General features: G+C 45.3%; 1 protein-coding gene across 8 annotated transcripts in view; it reads left to right on the top strand.

Annotated features, from left to right (window-relative positions):
- Positions 1-17984, top strand: part of LOC143292578 (uncharacterized) — a 419765-nt gene that overhangs the window by 379186 nt on the left and 22595 nt on the right. For 4 of the 8 annotated variants that reach the window (XM_076603006.1, XM_076603005.1, XM_076603007.1 and 1 more), the window contains 2 exons: positions 11151-11516; positions 15845-16090. In XM_076603006.1, coding sequence (XP_076459121.1) covers positions 11151-11516; positions 15845-16090 — 612 coding nt within the window. The remainder of the gene's footprint in view (positions 1-11150; positions 11517-15844; positions 16091-17984) is intronic. The other 4 variants (XM_076603009.1, XM_076603008.1, XM_076603011.1 and 1 more) reach the window with 4 other exon arrangements.

The raw sequence follows: 17984 nt of genomic DNA, 5'->3' as shown, positions 1-17984 counted from the left end.
GGGGTGGGGTTGGAATGTTTGTTTCGTTTCGTTTCGTTTTGTTTTGTTTGTTTGTTGTGTGTGTGTGTGTGTGCGCGTGCGTGTGCCTGTGTGTATGGGTGTCTTTTTGTGTGCGTGCGTTTGTGTGTGTGTGTGTGTGTGTGCGTGTGAGAGAGAGAGAGAGTATGTGTATGTGCGTGTCTCTTTGTGTGCGATCGCGTGTCTTGCGCGGGCATGTATGTGTGTGTGTGTGTGCGTGTGTGTGTGCGTGTGTGTGTGTGTGTGTGTGTGTGTGTGTGAAGTATGACTAAAGAAATATTGCAAAGGAACAAAACACAGAAATGTTTTGACATCACATTCGAAGGCAGATTAATAAAGGGGGTTACCCCAGACCAGTCCATGATTGGACTGTTTATTTAATAACAATGTTGACCTTCGTTTGGTATACCTTGATACACTTAATGTCTACTCGTTGAACTAAAAGTCATCCTCTCCTGCAGTTAAAAAAAATATGTGTGCTTTTAGAGGGCTGAACAAGGAATTATGACAGTCAGCAATTCTTTTGTGTGCAATTTCATGCTCAACAGAAATTAATAGACGTGTGTGTGTGTGTGTGTGTGTGTGTGTTTGTTTGTTGTTGTTGTTGTTGTTGTTTTTAAGCATGTTTTTAATTTCCATTTTTATGGCACAGACAATCGACACAAATATGTGTAAAAGAAAGGGGAAAATGACAAAACGGATGAAAACACGATGAAAGCAAAATATAACAACACATGTAAAGTATTCCAAGCAATACAAATGTGAATAAGTGTATATATTGATATATCATGTTTATACGTCATCAGATATGAGATAAGGTATCCATGCCACTCAAAATGTCTCACTTGTATATATCTTAACGTGTGCACTAATACTAGTAATGGGGGTGAGGGGGGAACAAAACAAAACAAAAACAAAAAACAACATCGTGTCACAACACACACACACACACACACACACACACACACACACACACACACACACACACACACACACACACAAGACAGTCAAGTCAAAACAAAAATGCTAACGACAGGTGATTATTTCACCCGTACAGACAACCGTCAAAATATCTAATATTTTCTGACCGGGTTTATAAACATTTTTACCTTAATTGTGGCAGTTATGGGTAGATTCTTGAATTATTGTCATGCAGGGTAACCATTATATTTTAAAGTCATTTAATGTCCATGCCATTCTTGCGTAGCTTTTAAAAGGCAGCTTTTAAAAGAAGGTATGTTCGGTGTGATCTTTTCCATTTTGCACATGCAAATATACATTTCACCAATGAGTATTAAAAAGTCAAAGACGGACTCTGTGCTCATATTTTCGGCAATACCAAATAATACTTTTAATAGACGTTTATATTGTCTTCTTTTCTGACTGACAGCTGGTCAACAAGTGGTATCAGAAAAACCCGTCTCGTGCCTGTCTGCTGTACGATCTCAAACCGCACACTCAGCAGTGTCGTGTGTCTTTTATTCCCGTCTTCTTTTCCCCCATCAGTCTGGGACTAGTAGTGGTGTACGTCTAGCATTTAACAGAAAGGACGGCTGGCTTTGATGGTGGTTATTTGGAAGAGACCCGGGCTTCGACAAGAAAACTGACAAGTTCTTCACAGAACTGAAGAGGAGAAGAAGAAGAAGTAGTGGTAGTAGTAGTAGTAATTTGAGGAGGAGGAGGAGAGAAAGGAGTAGAAGAAGAAGAATGATAATAATAATAATGATAGTAACAAATACTACATAACAAAAACCATAAGCAGTTGCGTGCCTATAGAAGAAGAAGAAAAAGAAGAAGAAGAAGGAAAAAAACAACAACAACAACAACAAGAGAAGAAAGAACGTCTATTATTCAAGTATTAAGATTTTAGGCACAGCCTATTCATCCAAACTGTCCTTGCTAATTATCTACATCAGTTACAATAGCACACACACACACACACACACACAAGTCATATTTAATGCTGGAAAGTGGAGAGAGAGAAGAAGACGACGAAGAAGAAAAACAGGAAGAGTGCCGACAGTTGCTGGAGGCAGGACAGGGCAGGGAGGGAAAGAAGTGAACATTGTGGCGTGCTCCGTGACGATTTGCTGGCCATACTTTGAAAGGAGAACGGTGGTGCTGTACTGGTTGAACGGTCCCTGCCTGACATTCCAGATAATTGGAAACCCTGTCAGTAGGAAGACGTTTTCTTTGCTGAAGGCGTACAGCAGTCAGAGGGGAAAGGGGGTGGGGGCGGGGAGGGGGGGGGGGACTCTGGCGAAGAAGGAAATAAAGATGAGAAAAAAAAATGGTTGGAAAGTAGCTTAGTAGTAGTAGAAGTGTCTGTGTATGTGTGTGTGTGCGTGCATTTGTGTGTGTGTGTGTGTGTGTGTGTGTGTGTCAGTGCGTGTGTGTGTGTAAGCGTGTATGCATGTGTATATGTGTCTGTCTGTCTATCTGTGTGTGTGTGTGTGTGCCTGTGTATTTGTATGTCTGTGTGTGTGAGAAAGAGTGTGTTTGTGTGGGCTTTTTTTTCTTGTGTGTGTGTGTGGTGTTAGGGGGGGGAGGGGGGGGGGTTCGTGCGAGCGTGCATGTGGATGTTAGCAAAGGTAACTGTTTCTGTGTTCTATTTTTCTTTACGCTTCCTTACTGCTAGATGTGCAGTTCAGTTTCACCTGATTTGCTTGATGTTTTCTTTGTCGAGTAACTCTAACATTATTTCAACGATGACCACAAGCTTCTCTTGTGCTATATCCTTTAGATTTTTTTTTCTTTTTATCGGTTTTCTACTTTTCCTGTTTTCTTTCTTCCTTTCTTAATGTCTTTTTTTTTCTTTTTTTGTTGTTGTTTTTTTGTTTGTTTGTTTGGTTTTTGTTTTTTTGTTGGTTTTTTTGTTGTTTTTTTCTTTACTTTTTTTAAAGTTTTACTTCTGGTTATTGGTTTTTACTTTAGTGCATGATATTGACTGTGGAGGGGAGGGGGGAAGGGAGGGGATACGTCTGGCTGTGTGTATTGTTATATACGTTTGTCTGCGTATGTGTTGTTGTTGTTTCACATTATTCCTCTAAATGATAATCTTTCACCCAATATCCACATCAGCTTTGAGAAACAAGAAAAGGTATGGCAGTTGTAAGAAGCAATGATTATTGTTGTGGAAGTTCATGTTCAGCATGAACTGATAAAGAAACGTGTACTTTTGCGCTTTGTAACTGAGGGAATGTCATCAGACAATGAAGAAATAACCTATCCGTGCCTATATTATTATTATCTCTCAGACCTTAAAAGAAATAAGCTATCCATGCCCGTATTATGATCTGCAGACTACAGTGAACACTCTCGTTCGTCTTCTCAGGACCACAACAACAAGCAACAATGGTTTGACTTTCATCCGTGAGGAGGAGGTGACAGAACGGTTAAGACGCTCAGCTGCCAATATAGAGATTTTGTTAGGGTGTGGGTTCGAATCCCGCTCTCGCCCTTTCTCCCAAGTTTGACTGGAAAATCAAACTGGGCGTCCAGTCATTCGGATGAGACGATAAACCGAGGACCCTTGTGCAGCACTTGGCGCACTGAATAAAAAAAAAAAACACCATTACAACGAGAGTTGTGTCCTCTGGCAATTTTCTGTAAAAGAAATCCACTCTGATATGTACACAAATATATAAGCATGCACGCAAGGCCTCATTAAAAGCGCGTTGGGTTACGCTGCTGGTCAGGCATCTGCCTAGCAGATGTGGTGTGGCGTGGCGTATGTGGAGTTGTCCGAACGCAGTGACGCGTCCTTGATAGACTGAAACTGAAAACAAAAAAAACTGAACTCATCCGTTGCCTCCTTGTCCCTGTCAGTGCGGACAGCCATGAAGCAACAGCCTCTGTCTGCTGGTGAGAGGGATTAATGGGGGGTACAAGCGGAATTCTGCCGACAGCCGAGGAGACAGGGAACCTAAAGGGGTGGTCAGTGTGGCGTGTTCTGTGGCATTCTGCCTGTCTGTGTGCAGGCTGTGTATGCGGCGGGGGGGGGGGGGGGGGGGGGAGGTAGGAGGGAGTAGCCAGTGTATTGTTGGCTCAGTCCCTTGTTTTTCCTGCCTGGCATTCCAGATAATTGGAAACTATGTCTTTGGCAGTGTTTGCTTTGAAGCGATACCGAGCGAGTGGGTATTGATGAAAAGGGAAATGGGGGGTTGGTTGGATGGTGGGGGGGGATGGGGTTGGAATGTGTGTGTGTGTGTGTGTGTGTGTGTCTGTGTGTGTGTGTGTCTGCGTGGGCATGTGCGATTGTTGCAACATACACAATGTTGTTCTCTGTGTGTTTTTCAGTGGCGCAATTTCGGGATTTTTTTTAATAGAGAAATAATCATCCTCCCCATTTCCCTTCCGGAATGTTCTTGTATCACAAAAATGTTTGTTTGTTTTTATGTATTGACTAAATTGAATGTTGTGCTCGCGCGCGTGTAAGTGCATGCACATGCGCATGTGAGAGGGCATCTTGTCTTCCACAGGAAAGTCCAAACCACGTCTAAATTCCCTAGCGTTCATCCTATTCCCATCGTTATGATGTTGTTTTTTCCCCTGGTCCTCCCACCATCTTTGCCGTCTTCGGAAGCGGGATGCGTTTATTGACGCGGCGTGCAATAAAGAATGATTTTCATACCGGACCGTGGACATACAGAGAGGTGGGGGGCGAGGGGGTGAGAATGGGGATGAGGGGGACGGGGGTGTTCGATAGCTTTCCCCTGCTCTGGTAACCAGGCAACCTGGCGTTCGTTATCTCCTGTTGTGGGCATCGTGGTGTTTCACGTGCTGACTGTCTCCAGTGGTTCCGTTTGATGGACCGGACCAGAAGCTGTCTGGATGAGGGAAGGAGTAGAGAGAGCGATGGCTGTTCTTCTCTTTTATTGGGTTCTGCTTGCTTATCATGCCACGGCGCCTGTCGTGTGTTTCTGACGGATTGCTGGGGATTTGATGGTTGGTTGTTGTTGGTTTTTTGTTTTTGTTTTGTTTGTTTTTTTACGGGGACTAGGGGGGGGGGGGGGGGTTATCAGACGTGTGGTTATCGGGGTTAATTGTCATTGTCACGTGTTCATGGGTTTCTTGTCGCCAGACAGGGATTCTCGAAGTCTGCTTTGTCAATGCAGTGTGTAAACTTCTCAGTCCAGTCTCTGTGTGTTTCCGTTTCTCTTTGTCTCTGTCTGTCTCTCTTTCTCTCTCTGTCTGTCTGTCTATCTGTCTCTCTCTCTTATTTCCTTATCAGGCTGTGAAATCAGTTGTATAAATACTGATAGTTATGATGGTATTTACGCATTTTGTTATCGCCCCTTGTTCATACAGGGCTGTGGCCTAAACTGAATAAATCGTCTCAGTCTCAGTCTTAGTCTCTATTTCCCTCTGTCTGTCTGTCTGTCTGTCTGTCCCAAGCCCACCTCATTCACCATGTGAGTTCCTAAACCTGTGTACCTTTTCCGTTAGGTCGGTCTTTTTATGAGAGTCATAACGAACGTAACGAAACGAAACGAACACAGGCCAAGCAATGAATGACTTTAAGACCCAGTAAGAAATGAAGACATGCCCTTAGAATAAAGAAAAATCGGATTTTAGTTTTGTTTTCCAGTGTGAGAACACTGAATGAAAGTCACCAGGTGGAAGGATTTGCACAGGATGTCGAAGATATCTCGATGACTAGGGGAAATGGAAATGGAAATATTATTGATTACTTTTTTTTTTTCTCCAACATGTATCATCATCACGTAAGAAATAATTTTGTCAGGCTTTGCGTTTCTTATGATTTGAATCACTCTTAATCTGAGCTGATTTGGTTTGCGTTCTGGTATAAAATTCACGATTTGAGGAGAAAAAACAACAACAAGTAGTGATGAAATCGACTGATCAGTGAAACACCGGAAATTTGCTTTTATTTCATTATGAATTCACAAAGGATACACCATTAAGGCTTGTATACAAACCGTCTATATCGGACATAACAACAGATACACACGTGTGCACAAATAAATATGTTGGTTTTTTTTTTTAAGAATATAGACAGAAACAAAGTGATGGGAAAGAAGAAAGACAAAAAAGAAACGAACAAACAAACGAGAAATGAAAGAAAGAAACACAGACAGACGGTGAGAAAGAAAGATCAGGTCACAAGAAGGAAACACTATTACAAAGAAAGCGATAAGGAAGGAAAGACAGAAGAAGAAAAAAACTCGAAAAAAAAAAAGAAAAGAGGGAAAAGAATTAAAAGGACGGAAAGAAAGAAAGAAAGAAAGAAAGAAAAGCAACAACACTGCAGTGACCTGAAGAGATCGCTGACTCGGCTTGCCTGGCACCATTGTCTGTGGCAATAAAAACTCCAAACACCGTCACTTCTCACACAAGCATCTCTGTAGCGAACTCGCAGGAGACCAGTAACAGGGGCACTGAATCATTTATGTGCCCCAGGCAGGCGTGAGAGATCTCCACCCCAGCATCCTCCTCCTTCTTCTCCTTCTGCTCTTCCTCTTCCTCCTCTTCCTCCTTCTCCTTTTCCTCTTCCCCCTTTTCCTTTTCCTCTTCCTCCTTTTCCTCTTCCTCCTTTTCCTCCTTCTCCTTTTCCTCTTATTCCTCCTCCTCCTTTTCCTCTTTCTCCGCCTCCTCCTCCTCCTTTTCCTCTTCCTCATCCTCCTATTCTTTTTCTTCTTCCTCCTTTTCCTCCTCCTTTTCCTCTTCTTCCTCCTCCCTTTCCTCTTCCTCCTCTTCTTTTTCATCCTCCTCCTTTTCCTCTTCCTCCTTTTCCTCTTCCTCCTCCTCCTTTCCTCTTCCTCCTCCTCCTCCTTTTCCTATTCCTCTTTTTCCTCTTCCTCCTTTTCCTCTTGCTCCTCCTCCTTTTCCTCCTCCTCCTTCTTCTGCTGCTTCTCCTTCACCTTCTCCTCTTCCTCTTCCTCCTCCTCCTGTCCTCCTCACCCTCCTCTTCCTACGCCTCCTCCTCCTCCTGCTTCTCCTTATTCAACAGTGTGGTCTTCTTTTTATTGTTGTTGTTGTTGTCATTGTTGCTGTTGTTGTTGTTGTACATGTTGTAAACAGACCGTGATCATCTCAGCATGTTAGTTCTGATAGAAACACCCACATGTCTGAAAACAAGCAAAAGGTTTTCTCTTCACCCTGATCGTGAACACTGACCTTTGGTCTGGTCATTTCAATGCGTCTCTTGGGCTCTCTTCCTCCTGTGTTCCCCCCTCCCCCCCCCCCCCCCCCCCCCTCTCTCTCTCTCTCTCTCTCTGTCTGTGTCTTCAGTTCCCTCCCTTTTCTTTCTCTTCCGGTCGTTGTTCTTCCTCGGTCCAACCCTTTTTTCTTCTGTCTGTCTTTCTTTCTTTCTTTCTGTATTGTTGCTGTTGTTGTTTTCGTCATGATGGTTATATTTTCCTCTTCGGTCTACTTCCTTGCCTTGTCTTCGATTTTAGGTGGTGTTTTTTTGTTGTTGTTGTTGTTGTTGTTGTTTGTTTGTTGTTTTTTGGGGGGGTGTTTTTTGTTTTTTGTTTTTGTTTTTTTTGGGGGGAGGGGGTTTCATCTTTAACTTTTGTTCCTTTTTCAGTTCTCCTCACTTGCCCCCCCCCCCCCCACACACACACACACACATACCACTGAATCTTCATCTCCTGTAACTTACTCTTTCATTTTCTTTCGGGTTTTTTGTTGTTGTTTTTTTTTTTCAGCTAATTCTTCTTTCAAAAGATACTTTCTCGGGTCATCGGCCTCCTACTAAATAGTTCACGCTCCAACCTTCTCCAGCACTGTCCCCTTCAATTCCCCTCCTCCCCGGCCCTTCTTTTTCTCTCCTGTTGCTCCTCTTTCATTGGTTACATGATCGTGGCTACATGATCAGAATCAGTTCATCATGATGCATGGATGGATGGATGGATGGATGCGATGCGTGCGGATGGAGAGCGGGAGGGTAAGGGATGGTGTGGAGACGAGGAATGGATGGGTGGAGGGAGTGGGGATCAGGGAGGGATGTCTGGCATCAGTCATCCAAATTGGGAGCTCTATTATTGCGGCTCACGGACGCGCGATGGGAGATACGTTGTTGGCATGGGAGGGAGGGGGGGGGGTGGGGTTGGGGACGGGGGGGTAGTGGTGGGGGGCATAGTTATGGGTGGGTGGGTGGGGGGGGCTGAAAGGAACCTACGTTGCTTGCTCTGGGGTGAATTGATTGATGGATGAATTGATGGCAGAGTTTCTTTCTTCATTAATTTTTTTGTCATGTTGTTCTTGTAGCCCGTGTTTGTGCCTCTCTCTCTCTCTCTCTCTCTCTCTCTCTCTCTCTCTCTCTCTCTCTCTCTCTCTCTCTCTCTCTTTCTCTCTCTCTATGTATGTATGTATTTGAAAAATATCCACACACACACACACACACACGCACGTACGCAGCACGCACGCATGCACATTTGCGCGCACGTGCGTACCTACGCACGCACGCACACTCACATAAACAATACATGCACGCAACATACGAATCCAAGCGCCCTTCTATCCGAATCATTTCTAGACGTGTAGTGTGCGCTCAAAAAAACGCCTGTTCTTCTGACTCCCTTCTCTACACCATTGCTGTCTCTCGCTCACATTTTCATACACTCCTCCGCACGTGTGTGTGTGTGTGGGGGGGGGGGGGGGGGGGGGGGGGGGTGTCCGTTCGTGTGTGTGTGTGTGTGTGTGTGTGTGCGCCCGCGCGCCTGCGTGCGCTCAGTCGTGTTGTGTACCTTACTGCTCCAGTCACCTTCCTCTGTGCTCTCCTCCCCACGTTCTGCTATGGAGCATAAATCATCGGCCCCCCACTCCCACCCCCACCCGCACCCCTGCCTCTGCTGGCGAGAGATCTTCTCAGCTCGCTGATTGGAATCAGGTTGCAGCTGAGAGCGCACGTCTGTCGTTACTGATACTGATATTGTTCATGGCGGGACTTTCATCGTTTGACGTCATAACTGATGTGATGCGATCATCAAGGAATTATTATAGGGGAAATATTATGGACCGTTTTTGAATGTGATGGTTTTGCTTTTTTTTTTCTTTTTTTTGTTTTGTTAATATTCATTGAGTTATTTATTGATTCACATATTTATTTATTTATTATTTATTTATCTATATATTAAATTATTAATTCCATATTTGTTTATCTATCAATCTATCTATTTATTCATTCTTTTATTTATCTATTTATTTATTTATGTGATGGTGAAAGCAGCAAAGTCTGACGATTTATTTATTCATTTCTTTATTCATTCTTTCATTTATTGATTTATCTATTTATGTGACGATGAAAGAAATGAAGGCTGACGAATTATATGGTTAGGAAAATTACTTTTTGAGAAATTCGTTTTTTTGTTTGTTTGTGTTTTTTGTTTTTTTGTTTAGTTTGTTTGTTTGTTTGTTTTTTGTTGTTGTTTTGTTTATTTGGTTGGTTGGTTGGTTGTTGTTGGGTTTTGTTTTGTTTTTTGTTTGTTTGTTTGTTTTTTTTTTTGTTGTTTTTTTGCTTTCGTTTTTTTTTTCTTCTTTTTTTCATTCTGATGCAAAATCCGATTTGACCACAGACATTTTCTGCATCCGTGTGTTCTGATGGACGTGTGATCTCGCTCAGAATGGAAAACGTACTCATTTCTTGGACGCAGTATAGACCCCGACGTATTAAATTACGGCTTCTACGCGTCATGACTTTAGCCTGTAGTAGTTTGGTTCTTAACTGCCTTTTATCGAAAGGCACAGGGAGCAAGATAAGAGATAAGGCGGGTTTTAAAACAATGTGTTTGTCCACGTTTTCTCTGTTTGTTTGTTGTTGTTTTTTTGTTTGTTTTTTGTTGTTTTGTTGTTTTGTTTTGTTTTTGTTTGTTTTTTGTTTTGTTTGTTTTGTTTTGGTTTGGTTTTTGTTGTTGTTGTTGTTGTTGTTGTGTGTGTGTGTGTGTGTGTGTGTGTGTGTGTGTGTTTCTTCTTCTTCTTCTTCTTCTTCTTCTTCTTCTTCTTCTTCTTCTTCTTTAATCTGTGGGTGTTTCGAAAGACCTTGCTTTCTTACCTGTTTGTTTGAAAGGAGTTTGATTTTTTTTTTCTCGTTGATGTTTTACAATGATCGTGATTGTTTTTCAAGGACGGGAAGAAATTTTTTTTTTAAATTTGTTTCCATGATGTTTATAAAGTTTCATTATTTTCTTCTGGATGTTTATAAAGAGGGTGTTATAAATGTGAAAGTTAATACGAAACAGCGATTGTTCCAATTCGTGTTTTTGACTCCTTTGATGTAGTAATGCTAGTTATGCTGTTCTTGCAATTCAGTGTTGTATTTTCGCTTGTGTTCTATCTTGCAATCACTGTCTGATGCTGCTATGCACAAATGATATCGATGGGCAGAGGAAATGCGATTTATATTATTCATCTATTGTGGGCCCAGATTCCTAAAACGTCACCTTGATAGCCAGGAAAAAAAAATGAAATTGCCTGTTTACCATTACGCATCAGTGTAGAACAGTAATACTCCCCTGTCCTCTACACACATACATTCGCGCGCGCGCGCGCGCATATAACGCATGTAGGCACGCACGCTCTCGCGCGCGATCTTGTTCCACCGTCTCGACTAAGATCTCCCAGACACACTAGTGATGACGATGCCTCAACCTCCTCACCCCAACCCCTGCCCCCGCTGTCTTGGAAAGAAATAATGTCAGAAAGGTTCAGTTAAGGGGAAAGACTGCCATAAATCCCCCCCCCCCCCCCCCCCCCACACACACACACACACCCATATCCTACATCCCTTAGTATCCACGTTGCCGTTAACACCTGAAACCAAACTTCATGCCTCAATTTTTCTTTAAACCCGTACTCTCTCACTCACCCACCCCTCCCCCTTCCCATCCCCCCTTTGATAAAAAGAAATACAAAATACAAAAATACAGAACTTTTGCCATGGGTTCTTTTTCTTTCCAGTGCGCCAGTTACGTTCTGCTATACGCAGGACATCGGTCTATCGTCTCATCTCAACAACCAGAAGCTCAGTTTGATTTTTATTTTTTTTCCCAGTTGATTTGGGGGAGAGACGGTAAAAGCGGGGAATCGAACCCACACCCTCAGTCACGGACACTGTGTGGGCAGATGAGCGTCCTAACCATTCTGCCATCTTCCTCGTGTGTTGTTAGCAGGCAGTGAGCAAGCCAGGGGCCCAGGGCGCGGTAGTGGTGGGTGGTGTTGGTGGTGGTGGTGTTGGTGGTGGTGGTGCTGGAGCGGGGGAGGAGGAGGAGGAGGATGCGGGGTGTGTGGTGGCGGGGACGACACCAGCGGGCAGGGCCATGAGGGCGCACAGCGCAGCCGCTGGCAAGGAGCATGCGCAGCAGCAGCAGCAGCAGCAGCAGGCCAACAACCACCACCACCACAACCATCATCATCATCATCATCATCAACATCAACATCCTCATCATCCTCATCACCATCAAAGCCCCGTCCACAGCAAGCGCAACAGCAGCAGCGACATCGGCCGGGGACACCTGGAGCCTAAGGTGGTGACGGTCAGTAGCTCAGCTTCATTACAGCGTGCGCTGAGGAGGGAGGGGGTGAAAGGGGCTGGGGGGGTGGGGGGGGAGTTGGGGGGAAGGGAAGGGTGGAAGATGGTGAGGGGCGGGGGGGAGGGAGGGAGAAAAGGAGGAGAGGTAGGATTGTAAAGGATACGGGAGGGGAAGGTTATGAGTTTAGGATTCTTTTGTATTCTATGTCGCGGCTTTCGGTGTTTGTTTCTTATTTCTTTTCGGTTTGTTTGTTTTTTTATGTTGTTGTTGTTATTGTTTTTTTGTCCCCTGGAGAGCTAATGTTTCCGATGAACTAAAGAACACCAGCAGACCAGCTGTTGGAGGAGACAGTGCCGCTGCACTGTTCCATGCCCATTCTATTGCACACTATAGATGGGACATCAGTACAGCTTTGGCGGTTCGTTCTGTCTGGCAAAGAAGAGTTCCTTTCAGCTATCGTGAGAATATTATGTCAAGTCATTTTCGCTGTTTGGCGTTCATTTTCCGCTGGTAGGCTGTTGTGCGTTTGGCGTAATATTTCATTTTGTTTTGTTTTATTTTATTGTATTCTGTAAAGCGGTTTTATGCTTCATGCTCATTAATTGGTGTGAATCTGTTTCGTGCCTGTTTTTCTTTTGGTTTTTGGTTTTTGTTTTTTTGTTTTGTTTTTTTGTTTGTTTGTTGTTTTTTTGGTTGTTTTTGGTTATTGTTGTTTTTTGTTTTTGTTTGTTTGTTTTTGTTCGTTTTGTTTTTTCTTTCTTTTCTGCGCGTGTTTTTGTTGTTGTTGTTTTTGTTTTTTGTTGTTTTTTGCTGTTAGGCAGGCAAAGTCCACGTATCACTCTGTTCATCTGTTGTCGTTGTTTGCTTTCCCCCCCTTTTTTATCATAGTATGGAGACGTCAAAAGCCACTTTGCGCTTACCCTTCCTTTATATATATATATATATATATATATATATATATATATATATATATATATATATATTCATGCCTTTAGAGTCTTACAGCTACTAACTCTTGGCTCAACCACTGACGTCTGAGAATTTAGGACAGAAAAAGACAGCCACACTACCAAACATCGACTGTCCCGTTTGCCGCCGTTTGGTGATCGTTAAGAGACAGTGACTCCACGCCAGCAGGGTTGAACTGCACAGAACAAGGAACAAAAGCATCACCTCACAACTGAAAAACACACCCCCATTTAGCTAACAACAGCATCACCATGACAGTAGCATCACCGTACAGCTAACCATGGTCAACTTTATTACTTTATTCCATCTCCGTACAGCTGAAAACAACATCGTCATACAGCTAGCATCTCCATACAGCTAACAACAACATCGCCTTACAGTTAGCATCTCCATACAGCTAGCAACAACATCTCCATACAGCTAACAACATCTCATACAGTTAGCATCTCCATAAGCTAACAACAGCATCTCCAAACAGCTAACAACATCTCCATACAGTTAGCTTCTCCATACAGCTAACAACAGCTTCTCCATACAGCTAACAACAACATCGTCTTACAGTTAGCATATCCGTACAGCTAACAACAGCATCTCCACACAGCTAACAGCAGCATCTCCATACAGCTAACAACATCTCCATACAGCTAACAACAGCTTCTCCATACAGCTAATAACAACATCGCCTGACAGTTAGTATCTCCATACAGCTAACAACAGCATCTCCATACAGCTAACAGCAGCATCTCATACAGCTAACAACATCTCCATACAGTTAGCATCTCCATACAGCTAACAACATATCCATACAGTTAGCATCTCCATACAGCTAACAACAGCATCTCCATACAGCTAATAACAACATCTCCATACAGTTAGCATCTCCATACAGCTAACAACAGCTTGTCCATACAGCTAACAACAGCTTGTCCATACAGCTAACAACAGCATCTCCGTACAGCTAACAACAGCTTCTCCATACAGCTAACAACAGCATCTCCGTACAGCTAACAACAACATCACCACACAGTTAGCATCTCCATACAGCTAACAGCAACATCGCCATACAGCTAACAACAACATCGCCATACAGTTAGCATCTCCATACTGCTAACAACAGCATCTCCGTACAGCTAACAACAACATCACCACACAGTTAGCATCTCCATACAGCTAACAGCAACATCGCCATACAGTTAGCATCTCCATACAGCTAACAACAGCATCTCCATGCAGTTAGCATCTCCATACAGCTAACAACAGCATCTCCATACAGCTAACAACAGCATCTCCTTGCAGTTAGCATCTCCATACAGCTAACAACAGCATCGCCATACAGTTAGCATCTCCATACAGCTAACAACAGCATCTCCATGCAGTTAGCATCTCCATACAGCTAACAGCAACATCGCCTTACAGTTAGCATCTCCACACAGCTAACAACAGCATCTCCATACAGCTAACAACAGCATCTCCATACAGCTACCAGCAACATCTCCATACAGCTACCAGCAACATCTCCATACAGCTAACAACAGCATATCCATGCAGCTAACGAGGATAACCGACAATTGGCGGGCATGCACATAACCACAGCTAGTGAGTGAAGAATACACTGGAGACCTGATCGGCAGACGTGATCAGTACAGTCAACGGAGATGTAAAAACCCTTGCATGCATATTCGCTGAGACTTGTTTTGAGTTTTGGCACTGAGACCATAGAAGCCACTCCCTCTCACACACATACACTCCCCCTCACCCCCGTCACCCCTACCCCCACCACCACCCCCACTACCACCACTTCATTTCCTCATGCCATGGGGATATCCCTGAAGCTTTTTCAGAAAAGAGAACCTGAAAATGTTGTGCCAGGAATTTCCCCCTTCTATTAGCTTGTCTTTAGGGATTACATGTCTGTCTCTCTGTCTGTCTGTCTGTTTCTCGTTGTCTGCATTCACGATCGCTTCACTGTGTGTGTGTGTGTGTGTGTGTGTGTGTGTGTTCTGTGGACGCCTGCATTCCCCCCCCCCCCCTTTTTTTTCTGTTGTTTCTTCCCGGACCTCATTAATGGACGCTTTCATGGTGCGTGTGTGTCTAGAGAGCACCGATAAAACTGTAGTTACTTTTCATGTGGGAGTGTAAACGCGGGTGCCGGAGAAGTGTGGGTGTGGGTGGGTGGGTGGGGGGGGGGGGAGGTGCATTTGCTATGTATTTTGTGCTGTACAACAAACAAAACATATAAAACCTATTCATTAAATGTGTGTTTGTTTGGTTCTTTTTTCTATCTGTTTGTTGTTTTCGTTGTTATTGTTGTTGTTGTTGTTTTATCCTCCAGTCAGAAAATGACCTGCTCCGGAAGTATTGTAGATTGATTTTTTTTGTTTGTTTGTTTGGGGTTTTTTGGGGGGGTTTTGTTGTTGTTTTTTGTAGCCTGCCTTTTCATAATTTTGTGTGCATGTATTATTTAGTTATTTTGAAAGCTTTGCAAATTTGATGGTGGTGGTGGTGGTGGTGGTGGTGGTGCTTGACGTTTTATTCGTGGTGGTAGTAAGTTATCCGACGTGTTTAGCAAGCCTGATATAGATGATGATAGATCGCCCTTGTGCGTTGCGACTGGGCTCTGAACTGACTTGAATTGTATTGACCCTGGGAAGAACAGCATTTCCCTCCACTACTAAATCTTTTCTCCCCCCACTGAATTGTTGTTTTCGTTTAGTTTAGATATATATATATATATATATATATATATATATATATATATATATATATATATATATATATATATATATGTATATATATATATATAATGCTGGTTTTTTTTCTTTTCTTTTCTTTTTTCTTCTCTCTTTTATTTTCTTTCTTTTTTTGTAAAGGGGCAAAGGGGCAGTGCCACCCCATGCCCCCCCCCACAACCCCCCACCGCCACCACCACAACCCGCCCCCCCCCTCCCCCGACCGCCCCCCCCCCCCCACACACACACACACACACACACCCTTTTTTTTACCTCAATGCCTGAAAAAGCGTATTGGGTTATGATGTGCTGGTCAGGCATCTGCTGAGCAGTGTGTGTGTGTGTGTGTGTGTGTGTGTGTGTGTGTGTGTTATAAGATACAGGTATGATTTGATATCCATATATAGGAAATCACTATTTAAAAAAATGATAATAAAACCAAGACAAAACACGCTTTTTTCACACCTGCCCGCTTTTCCTGTGCGTGTGTGTGTGTGTGTGTGTGTGTGTGTGTGTGTGTGTGTGTGTGTGAGTGCGTTCGTGCGTGTATGCTTGCTTGCGTGTGTGTGTATATATATGCGTGCGCGTGTGTGTCTGTGTCTGTGTCTGTGTGTCTGTGACTGTCCGGGACAGCAGGTGACGGGCCAAGGGAACAACCCCCTACCGACAGCTACAGCACAGCCACCAACACATCATCAACAACCACCCACAGCAGCAGCAGCAGCAGCAGCAGCCCAAGAGACGGGCGTGTCGTCGTCCTCGTCCCGCCAGAGCTACCACAGCACGTCCAGCTCCAGCGTGGGCAGCCTGGATCGTCTGGAGGACCCCGCCCCCACCTCCACCATCAACGTCCACCACCTGCTGCAGGCCGGCGTGCCGGTTAGTTTTGGGGGATGGGGGTGGGGTGGAGAGGGGATGGAGTGGGGTGGGGGGGGGGGCAAGGGGGGGTCAGAGGTGTGTGGAAGGAGGGAAGAGGATGCTTCTGTTTTGGGGTTAAAAGGAGGATGGGGGGGAATGAGGATGAAGGTTGCGGTTTGGGAAGGAGGAGGTGTGGGAGTATGGGGAAGGGGGGGAAAGAGATGTGGGTTTCAGAGTTTCAGAGTTTGTTTATTCCCATTAACTCTTTTGAGTCATAGAGAAACAAGGAAACATGACAATAACAGGATGACGGCCACAGAGGAAGAGCGAAGATAATTTAAAAAGAAGAAACAAAAGGGGGGATAATGCAAATGGGGGGGGGGGGGGGAATAAAATGAAATAAAAGGCCAAATGTAATCATCAGTCTGGTACAATGCAATAGGAATAGACAAATGCACAGTTCACAACTTCGATTTACAATACGGCTCTGTATCTGACTAGTTGAGCCTGAACTTGGAACTGGGGTGTTAGTTGGAGGTGGAAGTGGGGGTGGGGGGAGGAGGATGACACGATTCGGAACAGAAGCTGTGTTGTGTGTGGGTGAGGGAGAAGGGGGGGGGTTGGGAAGGAGGGTGTATGGGAGGAAGGGGAAGGGGGATGTGGGGAAGGGGGTGGGGGGAGGGTGTTACGGTTTGGGAACAGAAGCAGTGTTGTGGGTGGGTGAGGGAGAAGGGGGTTGGGGGGGGGGTTGGGAAGGAGGGTGTATGGGAGGAAGGGGAAGGGGAAGGGGGATGTGGGGAAGGGGGAGGGTGTTACGGTTTGGGAACAGAAGCAGTGTTGTGGGTGAGGGAGAAGGGGGTTGGGGGGGGGGGGGTTGGGAAGGAGGGTGTATGGGAGGAAGGGGGAGGGTGTTACGGTTAGGGGACAGAAGCAATGTTGTGGGTGAGGGAGAAGGGGGTTGGGGGGGGTTGGGAAGGAGGGTGTATGGGAGGAAGGGGAAGGTGGAAGGGGTGTGTGGGGAAGGGGGAGGGTGTTACGGTTAGGGGACAGAAGCAATGTTGTGGGTGAGGGAGAAGGGGGTTGGGGGGGGGTTGGGAAGGAGGGTGTATGGGAGGAAGAAGGGGAAGGTGGAAGGGGGATGTGGGGAAGGGGGTGGGGGGAGGGTGTTACGGTTAGGGAACAGAAGCAGTGTTGTGGGTGGGTGAGGGAGAAGGGGTTGGGTGGGGGGGGGGGTTGGGAAGGAGGGTGTATGGGAGGAAGGGGAAGGGGGATATGGGGAAGGGGGGGGAGGGTGTTACGGTTAGGGAACAGAAGCAGTGTTGTGGGTGAGGGAGAAGGGGGTTGGGGGGGTTGGGAAGGAGGGTGTATGGGAGGAAGAAGGGGAAGGTGGAAGGGGGATGTGGGGAAGGGGGGGGGGAGGGTGTTACGGTTAGGGAACAGAAGCAGTGTTGTGGGTGAGGGAGAAGGGGGTTGGGGGGGGGGTTGGGAAGGAGGGTGTATGGGAGGAAGAAGGGGAAGGTGGAAGGGGGATGTGGGGAAGGGGGTGGGGGGAGGGTGTTACGGTTAGGGAACAGAAGCAGTGTTGTGGGTGGGTGAGGGAGAAGGGGTTGGGTGGGGGGGGGGGTTGGGAAGGAGGGTGTATGGGAGGAAGGGGAAGGGGGATATGGGGAAGGGGGGGAGGGTGTTACGGTTAGGGAACAGAAGCAGTGTTGTGGGTGAGGGAGAAGGGGGTTGGGGGGGTTGGGAAGGAGGGTGTATGGGAGGAAGAAGGGGAAGGGGGATGTGGGGAAGGGGGGGGAGGGTGTTACGGTTAGGGAACAGAAGCAGTGTTGTGGGTGAGGGAGAAGGGGGTTGGGGGGGTTGGGAAGGAGAGTGTATGGGAGGAAGAAGGGGAAGGTGGAAGGGGGATGTGGGG

Source organism: Babylonia areolata, chromosome 18 (assembly GCF_041734735.1).
Source record: "Babylonia areolata isolate BAREFJ2019XMU chromosome 18, ASM4173473v1, whole genome shotgun sequence".
Classification (NCBI taxonomy): domain Eukaryota; kingdom Metazoa; phylum Mollusca; class Gastropoda; order Neogastropoda; family Buccinidae; genus Babylonia; species Babylonia areolata.
Note: the sequence above shows the minus strand (reverse complement) of the source record. Positions and strands in the feature narration are given on the sequence as shown.